The sequence below is a fragment of the Serpula lacrymans genome (genome assembly GCF_000218685.1).
Source record: "Serpula lacrymans var. lacrymans S7.9 unplaced genomic scaffold SERLAscaffold_5, whole genome shotgun sequence".
Lineage (NCBI taxonomy): Eukaryota > Fungi > Basidiomycota > Agaricomycetes > Boletales > Serpulaceae > Serpula > Serpula lacrymans.
The window spans coordinates 2,352,684-2,372,733 of record NW_006763294.1 but is presented as its reverse complement, the minus strand read 5'-3'; the positions used below and the strand labels follow the sequence as shown (position 1 = coordinate 2,372,733).

The window sequence follows — 20,050 nt, the reverse complement described above, 5'->3', positions numbered from 1 at the left end:
AATACCATACAAGTACCTATTAACCAGTCTTGTTTTTGCTTCTCTTCCCAACTTGTGCTTGGAAACCACTCTTGATGGCATTGACGGAGCGTCTAGAACCGCATGACTCGCATGACATGAAAAATATACGATTTTCTTTGGTCAAAAGCGTATCGGGAGACTTGCACGTTTTGCAAGTAACATATTCAACTAAAATTTTACGAAGCGCATGAGAAGTAAAAAGGTGTACTCCCGCGGTATGAACATGCTTGACTTACCAATGTATCGTCGCAACACATTTTCAATCTGCTTCGGTTGAAATCGTCCTTTGATAACCAATCTCCCCGAACCATCGACAGAACCGGTAGTACCCATTTCAGCGAACAGGAACTGAATAACATGCTCTGGTTGCCTGTGCATCCGCTTGCAGATATCGGCGACATTGGCAAAGATAGATTTTTTGTTTCCTTCTCGGAGAATCTGGGGAGGGGCGATCGTGTAACGTTTACCGGTGGATGTAAGTAGTGAAGGGTTGGAGGCATGAAGGGAGGCATAAAATCGTTGTAGGAGCTGAAGCAACACGATATTAGTAAGACGTTTCAGAAGAGTACGAGGATTAGCCAAACCTCTGAATAGAGATAATCTCGGTCACTACTAAGCCAAGGCTCGGTACCTGCATCGATCCCTGTCGGTGCATCTTGACCACGCGCAAATGGATCATCTCCTAACTCAGCTTCGTCGATGTCCTCTAAGTGTTGGCCATCATCAGCTTCCGCTTCATCGTCTTCTTTCGTCTTTGCCTGGTTAAGCTCCTTCTCGAAATCTTCCATAGCCTTTTTCTTTGACGACGATTTCTTCTTCTTCTTTATATCAGAGAAATCGAGATCTTCTGAGACTGCAGGTACTGCTGGTGGTGGTGGTGTGGGTGCACCAGGGGCTTCATCCCCCTGAATAGGACATGAGCATTTCGAGAAAGCGTACCTAGCAAATTTGAAGACGTACCAAATCCATTGGGATCTCTTTCTTCTTCTTTTTCTTCTTCAAACCGTCAGGGAACATGGCCTTGAAATCATCATCTTCCTTCACTCCATTGGTGCCTTCAACATCGGCTACAGCATCAGGATCTTCATTGCGCTTCATTTGCTCATGCAAGGTGGTAGGACCCAGATCCACAGCATCTCCATTCGTAGTGTGGTTGTCGATGGATATCGGTGCAGGCGTTGTGGGATCAGCATCAGCACCGAGGGGGTCTTCGGTGAAGGCGACGGTCTTTTTCTTACGTTTCTTAAGAGAGGGATCGAATAGTGGTTCTTCCGATGACATTTTAGCGGTCGTCGCTGTCGTGGTCGATGTCAAAGATGTCTTGCTCGTCGGATATAGCAATAGATATGAAATGACTCTGCCTGCCTCAGATGCCGTGTTTAGACTCCGCTCGAACTTTTGCGTGCTAGCTCCGCTGGTGCGACGCCGAGCACGCCCGATAGAGACAGCACAGAACGGAATATTTCTCTCTCCTCTACTTCAATTCTCATGTTTGCACGGCGAACGCTTGCCCGCATCTCCTCCCAGCCCTCGCCGCTGGGAGCTGCACCACAAAATGCCCGTAACATGGCAACCTTGCGGGAAATCGAGCTGCGGTTGAAGTCGGTCAGAAATATCGAGAAAATCACGAAGGTGCGTTAGCAGGGTACATATGCCATGTCACCAGTGCTGAAAAATAGCTGTGCGGATATCGTCCTCTAGTCCATGAAAATGATTGCTTCGACCAAACTTGCCAAAGCACAACGCGCCATGCAAAGCGGCAAGCAGTACGGTCTCGCTAACTCTGGTGAGTTTGTCTTGATATTACACTTTGTATAGATGCTAAGATATATATTCTTTTTCAGTGGTTTTCGAAAATGCAACCGCTGAGAACCCAGCCAAGCGCAAGCTCTTCATTGTGGTTTCGTCCGACAAGGGTCTTTGCGGCGGTATCCACTCCTCTGTCTCTAAAGCCACGCGCCGCGCGCTGGCTGATGAAGAGAATGTTGTCGACTCAGACTCTCCTGTCATGGTTATTGGTGACAAGTCAAAAGCCCAGTTGTCTCGTGCTGTCCCACAAAACCTGGCTCTCACCTTCAACCAGATTGGGCGAGACATCCCTACTTTCGCCGACGCTGCTGGTGTTGCAGATTTGATTGTCAAAAGTGATGCCAAGTACGACAGCATTGCTATCGTTTACAATAAGTTTGTCTCTGCCATTTCTTACGAGCCAGCAATTGTCGAAGTGTTGAATGAGAACACGCTGAAGGAGTCGCGTTAGTTGTGTTTCTTTCGTGGATATCCTATTTCTCATATATTTCCTTAGCGGGCTTCAAGGTATATGAGATGGAGGACGATGTTACCAAAGATCTCGCCGAGTTCTCACTAGCTAACGCTATCTATGCTGCCCTGGTCGAGGCTCACGCTTGTGAACAAAGTGCTCGGTTTGTACCTTCCGGTTGAAATCGCCCCCCACTTTATGCTCACATTTTTTTACAACGGGATTTAGTCGTAATGCTATGGACAATGCATCGAAGAACGCCTCTGACATGATCAGCAGTTTGACGATGCAGTACAACCGTGGTCGCCAAGCCGCCATTACCAACGAGTTGGTCGACATTATCACTGGTTCGTCTCTTTTCATGTTCAGTTTGGTGGTGCACATCTCAATTATTTTCATTCAGGTGCAAGTGCTCTGTGAGCTTACGCGGAAGTTGCTAGAGTCTGGAGTATTACACAGCGTACTCGTGTCCTTTTACGTTTTGTAGTAGGTAACGAGATTCAATTCCGGATGTTATCGAACCACCGCACGGCTTTCCGGCGTACTCGCCAGGTGATACATACAGAGATACATTAGAAGAATTATTCATGGAGTTCAGTTAATAGCGATGTCGGACATATGATCGATCGTCCTGAAAACTCCAACTGACAGTTTTGAGCAATAGTGAAAATAGAATAAAATGACTGATAAAACAATTGTGGAGTTGTATTCTATCTAATGAACCGGGACATTAATTGCGTAGACCGTATGTTTCGTGTATATTAGACCACCTACAGGAACGGAAACTACGTTAGTATCACCACTGACTGAACCACTGTTCGAGTATACCTTCGGTGCCAGACTGACAATCTTGCCCCACCCCTTCATCCTCAGATCCGCACTGACAACACCACCTATGCGCGTGCCCAACATTTCTCTCTTGTTGTTTAGAAGAACGGCAGCATTGTCGTCGAACCTGACGAAGCGACCGTCTGGTCGACGTACAGACTTTTTTGTGCGCACAATAACAGCCCGTCGGACGTCTCCGCGACGAACTTTGACTGCAGTTGTCGAAGCTTGTGTTGCTGCAGAGACTGGTCTTGCACGCTTGACGACACAGACTATTTCATCACCTACAGAACCCCAGCCATTGTTGACCTTCTGCTTGAGAACGTTGACACACTCGACGAGAAGAGCGCCAGAGTTATCTATAACCTAGATAGTATATGTGAATGAGATTATATTCCAGTTCTGAGCCATATAATGCCTTACATTGAGTGTACCCTTGAGGCCGATCATAACCCTTTTAGAGAGAAAACAAAAGTTGCAGAGTCGAGGGAGCCGTGGGAATGCGAAGGGAAGAGGTAGTCATCGTGGGAAAGCGGTTCTCAAGATTATCTGGAGTGCTTCACGGTTGGTCCCCTGAGCCCTTAGAACCGAATACTCCAGTGTCCTTTCTGTTTCTATTTTTCTTCCTCCACATCGCTATCTGCAGAAAAGACACAATGCCAGCATCTCGTCGTGGTAGCGGCAGCGTCACATTGCCTACTGGGCAAACGCTTGCGATACATACTCGTATTCAAGGCGAAGAGGATTTGCCCCATGCAACCAAGAAGTCTGTAATGCGCATATATCTGTGGTGTTCGTCTTTTAATATTTAATCTGCATTTGTAGGACCATGGCCGATCACCTCAGGAAGTATGAAAGCCTGTAAGTCGATGTACAATCAGGGGCTATGCCGCGGATCTATTAAGGCTTCATCATCCGGAATGCAGATTCACGTTGACGCCGCAAAGAATGCGGATGATTGTCGAGGCCTTCACAGAAACGTTGGAGATCGGCTTGAACAAGCCTAATCAGATTGTGGTGCGTACTCTGACTTGTCTATTTACCTTCCGAGGTCATCGATACCGTACATTTTCCGATTTCTGTTGCATGAGCTCCAATACGTCTGTAAAATTGTCATCTCTATGTGATAGTGTGCTACCCTTGAATTTACTGGCTTTTGCATCCATAACATCGACCATGTCAAAGTGCTGATGAATCTTCGTTTTAGCCTATGATTCCTACCTATGTTTTTGGTTGGCCAACGGGACAAGAAACTGGTGACTTTCTAGCCCTGGACCTTGGTACGTCTTCATCTGTGCGTCCATCCCTTCAGCAAGCGTCGTGTATCTGTACCATAGTCCATCGCGGCTAATGATGTCCCGGGTAATTATCGGTGCCTCAATCTCAGGCGGTACCAATCTTCGTGTATGTCTTGTAACTTTGCAAGGCGAAGGGAAATTCGAGATTACTCAAACGAAATATCGACTGACGGAAGAACAAAAACAAGACGACGGGCAGAAGCTATTCGATTTCTGTGCAGAATGTTTGAAGACTTTCGTCGACACAAATTTTGGCGAACGTGACAGTGCGCTAAAGCCGGGACAGAACCTTCCACTTGGGTTTACTGTGAGTCCTCTTGTTTACTATCTTTTGGCTTGTGGTACTGATGACCTTACTCATGCACGTGACGATTGGTCGGCGCAATAGTTTTCATACCCTTGCTCGTGAGTGTGAATTCACCGTGCGTTTAGTCAAACAAATGTTAATAAACAACTCACGACTGACTAACAGGCAAGAGAGAATTGACCATGGTGAACTCATCCGATGGACAAAGGGCTTTGGTGCTGCCAACACTGAAGGCAGAGACGTGGCAGAAATGTTCAAGAAGTCGCTGGAAAAATACGTGCGTCAAAAATACATTTACCAAATATTATTAGATCGTTCAAGGGTCAAACAGCAACTCCCCATACAACTGACTGCACTCATCAATGATACTACGGGAACGTTAATAGCATCTCATTATGTAAACCCTAGAACGAAGATTGCTGTCATTTTTGGCACCGGATGTAATGCTGCCTACATGGAAAATGTGAAAAATATCGAGAAAATCAACCACCTCGGTATCGATCCCGCCGCGGAAATGGCGATCAACTGTGAATGGGTACGTTGATCCCATGAAATCAGCAGGCGTCTTAGCTGATCCAGTGACAGGGTGCTTTCGATTCTTTCGAACACGAGCACCTACCCCGGACTAAATATGATGCCATTGTTGATGATACTTCAAATAAACCCGGAGAGCAAGCATTCGAAGTGAGTCACGCTGTCGGACTGATGTTTCCGTTGATCCCCGTGCTAATTTGATCCTAAAAATCAGAAACTCATATCTGGTCGTTATTTGGGTGAAATCTTGAGGCTGGTGATATGCGAGCTGATAGATGAAGGTGTCCTCTTCCTTGGACAAAACACCTATAAACTAGAGAAGCCTTACTGTCTTGACACAGCGTTCCTTTCGCTTATGGAGAGGTATATGTATCTTATCTGGATATCTGGGCCAATAGCTCACCGAAGGTGACAGTGATCCGACCGATGAGCTCCTCATGATCATCGGGATTTTTACACACTTCTTCGCTCTTGAGACAACATTAGCAGAACGCCAGTTCTTCCGTGCTCTCGCGAAGCTCATCGGAAGGCGTGCCGCACGACTGAGCTCCTGTGGTATCGCAGCGATCGTCAGTAAAATGGGTTACTTGGAAGAAGGATGTATGGTTGGTGCCGACGGCTCATTGTACAACGTGAGTTTAACTTCTATCGTATTCTCACGCTGAAGCTGATCGATCGATGATAACACGCAGAAATACCCTGGATTTGCGGATAGGGTACATGAAGGTCTGCAGGACATTTTTGGAGAGAAGGGACGGTGAGTTATTTTACCCCACTACGGGTCTTTGTTGAGTAGTGATTCGCAACTCACCGCAGGAACATTATAACGCACCACGCCGAGGACGGAAGTGGTGTCGGAAGCGCTATAATAGCAGGTCAGTAGTGATCAAGTTGTTGTGAAATTTTGGTACTGATGTGGTGGATCTATTTTCCAGCTATGACAAAGATCAGGAAAGACGCTGGATTGTACATTCATGTTTGAACTATAGACAGGATGAAGGTCATTGTGACTCAGCGAAGAATAGACAAATAGCTATGTAATTGGTTCTGCTCTGTAAGACAGATTTCAAGCCAATTGTATTATTGACAAATTATCATGGGATATGGAACCAGGGCTCGGATGATTGCGGTGCTTGGCTGCATCATGTGCATTGCCTGCATTGATATTTTGCAATATCGACGAGGACGGTCTTGATGCAGTCAACAGGATCAGTATATGAATCAATATTGACAAATGTCCCAGCCAGCCTACGACGACGACGGCATGAGAATGGAGTGATGCAGGTGTCATTCACAAGGTGAGATAATACCAAGAGGCAACGAGGCAACTTTTGCGCTCGTCGATTGTACATGTGTGCCTCGTGTCATTCGGCAACTTTGCAAGTAATGGATGTAAGTGTACTAACTTAAGCGGGAATTATCCTCGCTGGGCGCTGGGCACGAGGGCTCACTAAACTCCTAACTCGGCGTACGCGGGAAAGAGACGGCGATTAGATTACGAGTAACATGTACGTAGTTTGTAAGACGGCGTTGATCGTTGATGCGGCTGAGCATACCAAAGAAGGGGGATGGGAACATTCTTGAAGCAAATTCCGTAAGTGCGCTGGCAATGTGTTCTCTCCTACACAGGGTATTGGGCGGCCGCGTCCCGTTTCACAGGAAATCATATGGACTGATCAGACGGAATTCGACCACGGAGTACTGGAAAGTACACACTTGGTAAACTGGTTGTAGCACGGCCGTGCACAGATCTGGCTCGCCGAGGACTTGAAGCGAGGGGTATCCTCACCTATCAGAAGTTTCAATAAATCGGGCCAGCGGCTCGACGGGCCCAGCGGCTAAAATGAATCAAAAGAAGGGAAAAGCTTAAGGAAATATGAGTATGATTCCTGAGATTCAGTTTGGATTTAGTTATAGGCAGCGGGAAGACTGAAATGAGAGTTGTTCGGAAATTTGTGAGCTATGAAGTATGAATATAGCGATCGCTGCAAGTATGGTATTTTTACTGACAAGGTGAGGCAGACTTCCGTCGACGAGAGCAGCTGACTATGGTATTGCGCATGAGCTTTGGAAGGCGGTCTCGGTAGAAGGATGATGTGGCAACGTAAAGATAAAGATTATCGAAGGGAACGTGCTTGATTGCCATTGGGTGTTGGAGGGACAAGGATAACTGGGTGGCCTCGTGTTCGAGAATGCAGGTCAAGGAACGTTTTGCACGAGTGTGTAAGATTCCGGATCAGCAAGGTGTGTGATGCCATTGGTCAAGTGGTCGGATATGAAGATGCTAAGAGAGGAGGTGGGGAAGACATGATGTTGACATTTATGAGAAAGATGATACGCATTCGGTTAACTCCACAGAGAATGGTTTCGTTGCTACTGCGGATTCTCGGATAGCATGACAGGAGTAGCGAACATACCTCACGCATCATTCCGTGCCCGTGGCTGCAGAACCCATGACTATGACGAGTACCAATCATTTTAATGCGAACAAGCTTAATTTCTCATGTCTTCTTCGGCATTCTTTCGTTGATTCCCCAGAACGACCAGGTACAACGCCCGATCGTTTGAAAGCCGTTCTCGAAGACCTAGAATGCTGGGACAATGCAAATATGCACCTGTAAAGGAGGTGTAAAATAAAAAAAACAAAACATGTGGACTGGCCCCTAGCATGATGTTTGCAAATTGAGTAAACTGAATAAACGGATGACAATAATTTAAATATGACAATAAATCGACGTAACCAGCAGAGGGGTCGGATGCGCGGAAGAGAGGCCGGCTCCAGGCCAGTGATGAGCCTGAGACTTTTGTCGACAAGCCGAGACCAAGCCGCCAGTTCCCCGCATTTTGCCTTATTTATTTATGGCGGAGTTACACAGACCTATTATCTCCCTCTCTCCCCAACGTTTTCTCCTCTCTCCCATCATCCATATTCCATCCTATTTCTCTTATTCAACGTTTCTTTCATTTTCATTTTATCTTCTCTTATAAAGCCCCTTGGGTCTTCCTTTGCAATCACAGATGAGCTTGCTATGAGGTTTACACGCACACCAGTTTCTCTCGGGATCCTGAAGACAGCACACATTCACAAATCACACAGTGTTCTCCGCAAGTTTGCTACAGCAGTCAGTATCTCCCCACCATCCTATCTGTCTCTCCCACCTCCCTCTCTTCCTGTCATACATCCCTCAGGTATGTCATCCCACAACGTCGTCTTTACACCATATCAACCCTAACGTAATCCTTTCACGTAGCTGTAAACGCCTCTGCCACAGACGCTAACGAAGACCTCTTCCGTTACACGTCTGGTCGATGGCTGTACAACGAGTCGCAACAGTTGGCACAGCGTTATATTAAGTTTGATGTAGCTGGGTTGCATCGTGTAATTGCCTCGGTATGCGGTTCAGAAGTCGTCGCGATGGAGAAGAAGGAGGGCCTCTTTAATAAATCATTCATGGTCAGACTGGCTAACGGTGCGCAGGTAACTGCTAGGATTAAGGTCAGTCTTATACTCATCCCAATTTCAAATTTTTTACTGACTGTGCTTTATCTTAATCAGAATCCCATCGCTGGCCCAGATCATCTTATGACTTCTAGTGAAGTCGCTACAATGGACTTTGCCCGTAACAATCTCGGTGTCCCAGTACCAAAGGTTTTGTCGTGGAGTTCCAAAGCTGCCACCAATGGCGTCGGTGCAGAGTACATCATCATGGAAACTGCACCTGGCGTCCAGTTGAGCAGCGTATGGCGTACTCTGGATGCACGGCAGAAAAAGAATATTGTCAATTCGCTAGTATCCATCGAGCAAAACTTCCTCAATGCCAAATTCGATCAGTACGGCAGCCTCTACTACAAGGACGACATCCCTGCATCGCAGAGGGCTCCACGTCTCTATGCCAAGGGCTCGCGCAATTTTGGCTCCGAGGACAAGTTTTGCATTGGGCCCATTGCTCATCGCAACTTTTACGAGGATGAGAGGGCAGTCTTGGATATTCACAGAGGACCGTGTGCGTATGCTCATTTTTATATTTAATTATCTATTTTGACCAAGTGCTACAGGGTCATCGCCGGCTGAATACCTTGGCTCCCTCGCCTCGCGCGAGGAAGCGTGGATATCACGTTATGCCAAACCCAATATTCATGATGATCCATTCCGTAGCGTGTCTGGTCCACAGGTACAAGAAGAACATCTCCATGCCTTACAGCAGTACCGTTCTATAATACCTGCTCTTGTTCCCACGTCCAAGAAGGTCTTGTCCTCTATCTTGTGGCACCCTGACCTCAACCCCGGAAACGTATTCGTCTCTGATGATGCCGAGTGTCGCATTGTCAGTATAATCGACTGGCAAGGATGCTGGGCAGGCCCTGCGTATCTTCAAATGAACACCCCATCTTTCGTGGCATATCAGGGAGGTGAGGTTCAATCTGGGCTTGAGTTTCCCAAGCTGCCCGAGGATTACGAGAACATGAGCGAGCCGCGGCAAGCCGTTATTCGGGAGGATCATAAGGCCAAGATGCTCCACAAGTTGTACGAGATCAAACAACTATTCCCCTACCGGATTGATCACCGCGAAGTACGGACAATGCCTGTACGTGCTGCGGGACGGACCTGGAAGGATGGTATACTGCCTCTTCGTCTTGCACTGCTTGATGTGTTTGCTCAGTGGCCTGAGCTTTCCTGTGCGGATCAGCCATGTCCATTACGGTTTACACGGGATGAGGTTCGCGAGATGAAGAAACAAAGGGATCGCTATCTTGACTGGCACGACTTCTTGGATGATCTCCGCATGACCTTTGGCATGCGCCTTTACGGGTGGGTTTCGCCCAATGAATATCCTTCCAAGAGGGCTCTGCTGGAAGGTACGCGCAGTCGTCTACCTATGGCGCTGACGAACGAAATAGAGGCCATCCTCCCCCAGGACTGGTGGCCTTTCCGGGATACTGTTTGAAGTAAATTTATCTTTTTCTCTGTCCTTATTTATTATTTTTTGTTACTTTTTTCTTTCCTTTTTTGTTTTTCCAACTGGTGTGATTGGGGGATACGGACCTATTCTACTATAATGCCTCCCGTCCAGCTAATCTCCGTAGATTTTTCATAGATTCTCTTTCCATCCTCATCTTTTTCTCTGGTGTACACTTGGGGAATCACGGCGATCCAGTTGCTACTTCTACTGTATTGGTTTACATGGGTTGTTTTACAGATTTACTTGGGCTTACATACACACGATTGTTTTGAATGTCATTTGATTTTAAACGTTTTATTTAACCGAAAGCTTGAGTGTACGGTATGAATAACCGGTAACCGGTAATCGGAATTGTATGTGGACAAAATGCCGTAGTGGACGGAAAGATTCACGTTCTGTTTCTGAACGCTTTTAAGCTCCCATTCGCCCACATTCAGTTCATTCTCTAAAGCCGTCAACATGGTTGATCTCGGACAGTTCGTAGGGTACGAATTCAAACACGATAGAGCTGTACGTTACTTCCACACTCTTGATGTTCTACCACTCAAGGATGTCCTCAGGTTGCGTGGAATAGGAGGGATTTGATATTGTATGCTATCGGCGTAGGCGCAAAACAAAATGACTTGTCATTAGTTTATGGTGCGTTTTATATTGCTTCTACATAGATCAAGTGATCTGATGGCGCATTTTCAGAGCTTGGTACGAGCACTGTTCGTTGTTGGTAATTACAGGTTTCTGAGCGTGACGCAGATAAATCATGGGCACCTTTATCCACCTTCCCGGTTACCCTGGCTTTAAAGGGTATGCCCGTCATTATATCCCATGGATTCAGTCTCATCACAATCTATACAGGAGAGTCGTCTGACGTCAATTCCTACCTCGATTTGAAGAATACTGGGGAGCTACCCAAGGGGTTCCCACACCTTGACATCAAGCGCATTGTACGTTCTTCAAAATCTTTTCCCTATTGAGGCTGTGGTCTCCGTTGACACTGTTCTGTTACGTTATAGGTTCACGGAGCTCAGAGTATCGAGGTTTTGAAAGAATTACCTCCTGTTAGCGGTGATGGCTGGAAGATGAAGAGTAAGATATCTGCTTTCAGCGAGAATAGTAAGTACTACTTGTTTCGCTACTTTTACGACGGACATTAAGTGGCTTGACAGAATCGGGTGTGATTTTGGAGAGAGAAGGTTTGTTACTCGATCCCAGTGGTGTTCCTTACGCTCGGCTTCTTGTAAGTCAACCCAGATGTCTACCGTTTTTGGATGTAGTCCCTGAATCTGTCTTTCTCTATACGCACCTTCAAGAGTAGCGAATTTTTTGTGGGATCCAAAGTCAATGGGACCAAATTCTCGAAGAGTATCTCAAGTGCTCCTCAGAGTAAACCGATACCGAAAGACCGTAAGCCAGACTGGGTAGTTCAGGATGCGACCACACCCGAGCAAGCCATCGTGTACCGCCTGAGTGGCGATTATAATCCTTTGCATGTCGGTGCGTTGCAATTCCTTCTCTTAATATTAAATCAACTATGGCTCATAAGATATGTTGGATGTTTGTTGTACACCACAGATCCGGAAGCTGGAAAGCAATCTGGGTTTAACGGCGTGATTTTACACGGCTTGTCTACGTTTGGATTCGCTGCCCGAGCTATATCGGAGGCTGTTGGCGGCGGCAACCCACGCGCTCTGGTCTTTTTTGGCGTGCGGTTTACTTCACCTATTATCCCTGGCGATAAGCTTGAGACTCAGATATGGGAAGTTGGTTCCGGCCCTAATGGCATGACGGAAGTGAGCTTTATCACGAAAAATTTAACTAGTGGAAAGGTGAGTTATGCATACGATCACTTGGACTTGTGTGTGGCTCATGATAATTTGAACTAGGTTGCTTTGGGCAGTGGGGTCGCATTTGTGAAGAAGGCAGAAAAGGCCAAATTATGATTGGGATGGTAACGATTAATGTGGCATGTATTTCTATATCTTCAGATACAGCACGAGATCCCATTCTTTCTTGACATTCGGTTCTGCATGTATGTCGTCGACATACTTGTATATTATTTCTAAGTTTATCTACCATTCAACTTTGTTTTCTAGCAAATGATTCAGATCATTGATATTCATGTCTGTGATACATCTATTCTATTTTTGTAGAGTTTACCTCTGCACTTGTTCTCATCACTCTCGCGCGGTCTAAAATAGCGTCCGCCTCGAGGTAACATCCCTTGAGCCATCGATTAGGCTCACCATCCTTTTCAGAATTATTATCCTCGGGATTACTGAAAGCTGTCCTAGCATGTAGGACACGTCTGTTATCGAATAAGACTGCATCGCCTTCGCGAAGTGTGTATTCAAACCGGTTGATAGGATCATCCAAAAGAGTAGCGAATCGCTTGAGGGCGGGGTAAAACGTGGGTGGCGTCGAATGAAGAAGGAGAGGGGCTTGGAACGGTGGGGAATAGTTGATGTGTTGAATCTGGATTTTATCCTGGGTTGAAGCGTCCAGACTGGAATTTGGGGACGATGTTGCGGGAGAAGGGGAAGCGAGTTCAATTGTGGGATGCTCGAAATGTAGATGGTGGCCGTCGTTGACGTAGTGGAAAGGTACAGGAGTGTTGGCTAGTGTATCGAAATCCGCGGGGTTCGATGAACGCAGCGTCGACGCTACGTGGAAGGCATCCACAAAAACGGAAGTACCGCCCAAGACACGATTCCGTAGACAGTGCAGAATCTGGTAACGAGGTGGGTGTTGGAAATATCTGTTGATAGAATCAACTTTTTAACTCTGGCGTTGATGGTGTATGACATACAGGAGATCCATATGTAGATCTAGGTTCAGATTTGTGTATGCTATATTGCGGCTGTTTCGGACATTCTTAACGTCCCAGAGTTCTCCGTAGAATGTTTCGCGAAGTTCACCAAAGGTATTGGCGAGACGGCGTAGCTCGCATGTCTGGTTATCGTGTTCGTGATTGGGCACACCAGTGACGAAGAGCAGACCGAACTGGGTGAGTTGGGTGATGGCAGATAGCAGGCTGGAAGTATTTCGTAGGGAATCATAAGGCAGAAATAGATTATCTGTTTTGGCTATCGATTGGCCATCCCACATCTTCGTTTCTTGATCTTTGTGATAGCGAGAAAGTGCCGCAGAGGAAGAGTGCCTTTCGAGAAATGAATAATGGTAAATAGACTCGTGTCCGTCCTTCCATTTGACGTGCACGCCTTCGTGAGTCGTTGTGACACCGTTAGGGACGGGATGCATATCAGACGAAATATCAGACGTCCTGTGAAGTTTCTGCAGAGTTGATGTGTGGACACAGGAGGGACATTGGCATGAGTCACGCAGCCATATGTGCGGGAATTTCGTTCGTAAAGACCGGACAGATATTTCCTTCTCGTCAACTGATATCGAGGATAGAGGGCGAGCAGAGATAGACAAGGGAGCCCATCTAGGTCTGCTGTGAATTGAATAGTTGACTGGTCGTTTGGGGGGCACAGCGGTATTTCTGAATCGAAACATACTTTGATTACAGCTGGATTTGCATGCGACGTTATACCTTGGACGTGGTTTAGATCTAACTTGAAGCTGAATTTTGCTGTCTAGACAGCAGCGCGGCAGAGCGGCCCGAGTTTAACAACTGACTCACCTGGCTTCGAGTTCCAGGAAACCATGAAGTCAGTGTTTCTTCCTCTAGACATATTCTTATGAAAGTGACCTTTATCATGCTCGACTGGACATTTTTCCGATTTTATTTTATTCTTTCGTGTACACTATCATCGACTTCTTTGAGCGCCCATTTGTACCATCATAACTCATAACATTCAAACACTAATGGCTGAACTTCCAGTGTTTTGCTAGGATTACTTGAGTTTTGACCCAATAATCAATGGACAAATTGATTGAACATCATGATATACAGTTAGAACAGAATAAAAACATTTTTCCATCCTAAAATACTGCAATAAAGTTTAACATTATACATACTATTGAATACAAAAATGAATATACTCAGCATCATTATCCTGATTAGCGAGAGAGATGTTCATTGCAAGGCCTTACTTACAGTTCTAAAGTTGGTCAAAATAACTACAGTAATTATTGTTATTTCGGCCTTTATAAGGGCAATACAATCTCATATAATAAAATTCAGATTTCATTGATGTTAAGCCTTTGTGGCAAAACCTACCAAGATTTTGGAGTTAGAGTACCCTTGTTTACAAGGATTATGTCATGAAGCAATCTGAAGAGAATGGAACCTGATATGTGTGTGATCAGTTAGATAATAGTTTATTGGTGATAAGCACTCACACAGACATTACAACCCATTGCCCTCCAGGCACACCTGGCACCTATAATACTGCGGTAGTGGATGGATGTTATTGGAAAGATTATGTAATTGCCAGGAGAACGTGCATACCAGCCTTTGGTGTGAGTAGTGTAACAACCAAAAGTTAGTTACTCTGGCGCACACAGGAACACACTATAAAGGTAGGGAATGGGGAGTGGTTACCCCTTAGGCTGCAGAGAGTTTGTTGGTTAACAACAGGAGGACTCGCTAAGGAGTCTCCTGGATCTATTGGGGTATATATACTAATACAGAGTGTTTGTACTTATGTACTGTACAGTTGATAAAGTCAGTGGCTGATGATGTCATGGGGCCTAGCCCGCATGACCAGCTCCACTATGTGAGAGAGTTGTATCTAAAATAAGAAGAAGGCAACGCGGCGCGAGAAAGAGGAGTTTGAACAAAAGGGGAAGTGCTGCATGGCACCATGTGTGAAAGCTAAAGTATACAAGGTTAAAGCGGAGAATGAAAATGAAGGAAAGGTCCGAAAATTGTGTTATCGTAACAAGTAGTGCCATTTTCTGTGACAATTGTGAAAATAGACCTACGGTACCAGGAACATTGACATGAGAATCTGCATGTATTTTCTATTAGTCCAATACTATTGTTGGACAATTGTGAGGCAACGATAAACTATAACAAAAACGAAACCTGTCTCCTTCTGCACTTGCAGGGAGTAAAGGGTTCAATGAGCTTGAGGTCGACAGACGCTAGTAAATATAGTGGGTAGAGGACTTTGAGAGGTAAGCTTCAAAGGTTCTTGTTGAGGAGTAAAGCGGGTAAATTCAGTAATAGAAAACTAAGGAGCCATACATGAATAGGTAAGGCTTTATATAGGGAACTGTCCGTTCCTCAGACCGAAAGGAGAATATACGAAAAGTGGTCTGAGGAATTAATCAACCAATAAGAAAAAGGGAGAGTAACTATCGTACGACTTTTGACTTGAATTAATCAGCAGGTGAGAGACTTGTACTAATAATAGAGGTTTGTCACGCGTGTTCAGGAACCGTATCCTCATGATGAGGTACGATCCTAAATAATGCGTTATTAGTATTACCAGGCTTTACTGGGGCTTGGAGCTGGTTGGCGAGATGCCTACTACCAGTCCCTACCCAGTGTGCTGGCTGGCTGGGAGTGATACCCAGTCTCTGATCTGTGATATAAAATGGTAGCGATGGTTAAGAAAGCCTGTGAGGGCTATGAGAAGTAAAACGGCAAAAGATACCTCTAGCTCTAGAGCCAGAGGTGTAACGGGAAAAGCATTCGAGAACCAAGACATAACGAAGATAGGAAAATAATGAAATGGTCCTTACAACAATAGGTGCAATTGGTCTGGGGAGAAGTTGAATAACTCACCAGTTGTTGAGCTTGAGACTGTCAGAACTTGACCAGTAGATATAATTTTTAGTTTTCTAGCTGCCGTTTTAGGATAGTTCTGCAATTTCTGGTTACACTGGGTCACAGCGGCACTCACAGACCAAATCAGGCAGAGCTTACCAGTCAAATTCTGCCAGGTCATACCAAGTTGATATTCTAAGCAATGCCGAGAAGCAAGGCACACGTAGAAGTTAGTCTATAGAGGAGACAGTGATGTGGCACACATCTCTCCTTTCCTTGCTGCCACATCATTGCTATTGTTGTAGCCTCAGTAATAGCTAGCTAGCTTGTTTCTTTTGCACTCTTGAACAATGCAATACATCATGAACAACCTGAACGAAGCTATCCCCCCAAATTTCAGGGGAGAAGAGTTCATAGACACCAGAGCAGAACTCACGATTGCGTTGATAGATGAAGAACAAGCAGCACAAATCCTATCCAACCTCTGGACGATCAACAATAATAAGGAGAAAGCGATCTGGACCCGCTGTTGAAGATGAGAACTGCTGTTAGAAAACCACACACAAAAACAAACTAACACACAATCCTCCCAGATTCCACGGAACTTGTTTATGGGCTTTGCCTCCTAGAACAGTGGAGTGGTCTGGTTGTTTGTGGGGTGGTACATATAAAGATCCTTCAAAGTAAAACCCAGAGGTGTATGAGTGTGGGTTTTGAGGAGGAGGGATAGTTGAATTTATAGAAAGATAGGGGCTTTGTGGCGAGTATAGACAAGCACTACCTTGCTAATTGTAGCACAAGGTAGGTTTGAGAATAACGAGAATGACGAGGTGACGAGGTTCCCAGTGATAGCAGGCTCCTGACGCACAAACTGTAGTGCTCAGAAGGACTCTAATCAAAAGGGATGACAATGACTTCTAAAGGGGGACGTGACAATGACAGCAATTAACAGTGGTAGCAGTGGAAAGTGTTGTGACCACACTGGATCACAAGCAGCAGAGTAGTGAACTTGAAAGTAGAGAAGAAGTCTGGAATTGAGTTCTTGTTATTTTACAAGGTAAAATACAGGGGTTTATATAGTAAAAGAAAAGTAGGCTATGCACAGTATAGCTGTGCAAAAAGAATGAGAAAGAACATGAAGGAAGGAATGTACGCTGACGAATCCTGCGTAGGTAGTACAGGATAAGATTGTCAAAAAAGGGAAAAGAAAGGGATAGAACAATGAATGCTGTGAGTAATGTCACAGGTTTGTACAGCCATAAAGTAAAGTCCAATAGCAAAAAGAGAGCAGGAAAATCATGATGTCATGGGAAGATGCAGTAAAAAAAGGGCAAGGCAAAACACTATCAGTATCAACACAGTTCTTTTATTGTCAGTCAGACATTCTAAAAAAAATATGTGTCAATAAAAATGATTCAAAAATCAAAAATAATTGCACTGTAAATGAATGTTCTGCTGAAAAAAAAGAAACTGGAGCCACCAGTCCACCACCTAGTCCAAATCCGACAGTTCCATAGCCTTACCAATGGACTGGTTGTGTTGGACCACCTGATCAAACGAGGGAGGGAGAGGAGTAGTTCCAATTTGGAACAAGTAAGTCCCAGGCAGCGTGTGGTAGGTGTAGCTGTAGCGAAGACGATGGACAAAAGATAAGTGTACCCAAGTGAATGGGACAGCAATGAACATGGGCGGCGCAAGGGGATGAACCTTCTCCAGCTCAAAAACTACCCACCCACGCTCCAACCAGGCAAGACGAGCAACCGATGTTTTGATAGTATATGATGGTAGATCGACGTCATAAAGATGGACCTGTTGCCCTATTTGAACCGGCCGTCAGGGCTTTGCTGATATCAGCAGTGGCACGTGGTGGTCGACAGATTGGCGACGGAAGCGGATAGGAAGTGGTGACATCAGAAATGGTGGGGGAGCAACAAAGATGAGGAGGAGGAGACTGGAGGTGACGAGGAGGTGAACTAAAATGGGGATCCAGAAACAACCATCGGGTGAGAATAAAAACGAGAGTAAGGGACCCATGGTGGGGCTAGGCAAAGGAAGGGAAGTGAAGGAAACAACAAAAATGAGGGCACAATGCAATGTGTAGCCAGTGGCGACACGAAAACTTGCCAAAATGCCGAAACACAGAAAGTACCGAATGGAAAGCAAAGGTGAGCGCGACTGGATTGCCTAATAGAGGTGGTGCTGATCAGCCACAAGTTCGAAAAAGGCAATTTTAATTACTATTCCACGTGGCACTGTGCCTGTGTGGCGCAAAGGCGAGTCTTTTTGAATATTTGCTTCGTTATTGACACCTGTCCATGCTACCAATCAACTTTGGTGCATGACACCGGAGGACAAACCTTCAACAACTGAGTTATTGAAGAATTCAATGAAGACTGTTCATGCCCTATCAAAGACCTCACATCCTCTTCTGAACGCAGTGAACACGATGCTCTATTCTCATACGCCATGCAAGATATTGCACTGCCTCGGCATACCTTGGGAAATCTCCAAGGACCAACCATTTGGCCCTACCACCATATACATCGGACTAGTATGTGACCTACAAAATCACACAGTATCACTGAGCCCAGAAAAAACTACCAAGTACCTAGCAGTAATACACGCTTGGAGAAAATGAGCCACCCATGTCCTACTTGATGTACAGAAATTACATGGTAAGCTATTACACGCATCTTCCGCACTGCCCATGGGAAAAGTGTACCTAACAGGCCTAAAGAGCATGTTAAGCACATGTTCTCAAAAGCCTACTATGCCCCACCATCCAGACAAGCAAGTAGCACAGGATTTGGACTGGTGGTCAGAAATGCTGCAGGCTGGGAAAGTATCTCACCCAATAACCCCACCTTCCCAGTTCATAGACCTCCAAGCCTTTTCAAACACAAGCTCAGAAATCGGAATCGCTATCACAATAGGCAATTATTGGAGAGCCTGGAGGCTCATTCCTGGCTGGAAAGAAACAGATGGAAAACGAGACATTGGCTGGGCCAAAGCCGTTGGATTTGAGCTACTTACTCGCACTCTTGCCACTAATGCTCAATCTAGCAACCGCATCATCATGATTGCATATGGCGATAACTCAGGCGTTGTCGAAGGTTGGCCAAACGGCAGGCATTGGAACCCACAGATCAACAATGTATTCAAACAAATACATGCATTCATCAAAAGCCTTTCCAGACATTTTGAGGTACACACAAAATATGTACAAAGTGCCAACAACCCAGCCGACAAACCATCCTGAGGCATATACGGGCCCAAGCACTTCCTACTCCCTCCTATCCCAATCCCTCATTCCATCCAACACTTCATCATCAACGCAACAGCACCCCTATCCTCCACAGAACTTAGACTTCTCCATAGCGGGAAGTACCCTCCTGCAGCAGAAAAACTCATTGACTGCATCAGAATCTGCCAAGAAGCAGATGAACGAGCCAAAGCCAACTCAAATAGAGAAGATTCAGCCATTACTAACGCGCTCAACCCCAGCAGATACAACTACAAAGTTTAATGCAACATTTTAAGACCAAACCAACTCATCAACTTCACTACCACAGCCATATCCCCCCAACCTCACCCCACAACGCTCTCATTTACAACCACACTGCCTAGCACAAGATTGGTTGCACTACTGGTTGCCCACAGGCTCCCCACCACGTTTGAACTCCACAGCAGTTCAACCAAACACAGCCTTCTCCTCAGAAGAGCAAATGGACCGGATACTGGAAGTCATAGGTGCTTTGTGGGCACAATCCACCAAACAAACTTATGGCGCTGAACTTTTAGTTTTCCATATATACTGCAACCTTCATAATATTCCGGAAGTACAAAGATGCCCCGTACTACCAACTCTCCTTCTATCTTTTTTATCTAGCTGTGCTGGATCGTATGCAGGATCTACCCTATCTAATTATGCAGTAGGACTAAGAGCCTGGCACCTACTCCATGGACACTCATGGAACATCAACAACATAGAACTCAAAGCCATGCTCAAAGGCGCAACACAACTAGCACCGCCCTCCTCCAAATGCCCTTGCAGACAGCCAATAACCCCTGCTCACATAATACTTATTAGAGCAAAACTAAACCTAGACGCCGCCATATATGCATGGTCGAATGAGGAGCTGCATATGCTACTTGGTTTAGCTC

At 45.6% G+C, this 20,050-nt stretch overlaps 7 protein-coding genes across 7 annotated transcripts; 4 read left to right on the top strand and 3 right to left on the bottom strand.

Annotated features, from left to right (window-relative positions):
- Positions 1-19: 19 nt before the first annotated feature.
- Positions 20-1,302, bottom strand: SERLADRAFT_368302 (uncharacterized protein; the record flags this gene model as incomplete). The annotated part of the gene is made up of 4 exons (XM_007316904.1): positions 20-189; positions 258-549; positions 606-926; positions 982-1,302. 4 exons carry the CDS (start codon positions 1,300-1,302, stop codon positions 20-22), a joined length of 1,104 nt encoding a protein of 367 aa, XP_007316966.1.
- A 156-nt stretch (positions 1,303-1,458) lies between these two features.
- ATP3 (gamma subunit of the F1 sector of mitochondrial F1F0 ATP synthase, ATP3) lies at positions 1,459-2,970 on the top strand (the record flags this gene model as incomplete). Its single annotated transcript, XM_007316903.1, has 6 exons — positions 1,459-1,653; positions 1,723-1,807; positions 1,866-2,276; positions 2,327-2,444; positions 2,510-2,628; positions 2,685-2,970. 6 exons carry the CDS (start codon positions 1,510-1,512, stop codon positions 2,699-2,701), a joined length of 894 nt encoding a protein of 297 aa, XP_007316965.1.
- SERLADRAFT_385904 (uncharacterized protein) lies at positions 2,971-3,567 on the bottom strand (the record flags this gene model as incomplete). Its single annotated transcript, XM_007316902.1, has 3 exons — positions 2,971-3,051; positions 3,110-3,475; positions 3,533-3,567. The coding sequence occupies 3 exons, from the start codon at positions 3,557-3,559 to the stop codon at positions 3,043-3,045; spliced, it is 402 nt and encodes a 133-aa protein (XP_007316964.1).
- A 93-nt stretch (positions 3,568-3,660) lies between these two features.
- SERLADRAFT_464226 (uncharacterized protein) lies at positions 3,661-6,300 on the top strand (the record flags this gene model as incomplete). The annotated part of the gene is made up of 14 exons (XM_007316901.1): positions 3,661-3,875; positions 3,935-3,970; positions 4,036-4,126; positions 4,317-4,389; positions 4,497-4,714; positions 4,796-4,812; positions 4,880-4,991; positions 5,046-5,249; positions 5,300-5,398; positions 5,463-5,611; positions 5,664-5,880; positions 5,941-6,005; positions 6,065-6,122; positions 6,182-6,300. 14 exons carry the CDS (start codon positions 3,766-3,768, stop codon positions 6,287-6,289), a joined length of 1,557 nt encoding a protein of 518 aa, XP_007316963.1.
- A 2,315-nt stretch (positions 6,301-8,615) lies between these two features.
- SERLADRAFT_464220 (uncharacterized protein) lies at positions 8,616-10,505 on the top strand (the record flags this gene model as incomplete). Its single annotated transcript, XM_007316900.1, is given in 4 exon segments — positions 8,616-8,744; positions 8,805-9,252; positions 9,305-10,019; positions 10,033-10,505. The coding sequence occupies 4 exon segments, from the start codon at positions 8,664-8,666 to the stop codon at positions 10,034-10,036; spliced, it is 1,248 nt and encodes a 415-aa protein (XP_007316962.1).
- A 94-nt stretch (positions 10,506-10,599) lies between these two features.
- Positions 10,600-12,345, top strand: SERLADRAFT_464213 (uncharacterized protein; the record flags this gene model as incomplete). The annotated part of the gene is given in 11 exon segments (XM_007316899.1): positions 10,600-10,719; positions 10,770-10,848; positions 10,862-10,866; positions 10,959-11,010; positions 11,062-11,150; positions 11,220-11,319; positions 11,373-11,443; positions 11,517-11,700; positions 11,779-12,032; positions 12,090-12,235; positions 12,300-12,345. 10 exon segments carry the CDS (start codon positions 10,669-10,671, stop codon positions 12,144-12,146), a joined length of 942 nt encoding a protein of 313 aa, XP_007316961.1.
- Positions 12,301-13,901, bottom strand: SERLADRAFT_447901 (uncharacterized protein; the record flags this gene model as incomplete). Its single annotated transcript, XM_007316898.1, has 3 exons — positions 12,301-12,961; positions 13,013-13,604; positions 13,850-13,901. 3 exons carry the CDS (start codon positions 13,899-13,901, stop codon positions 12,340-12,342), a joined length of 1,266 nt encoding a protein of 421 aa, XP_007316960.1.
- Positions 13,902-20,050: the final 6,149 nt, after the last annotated feature.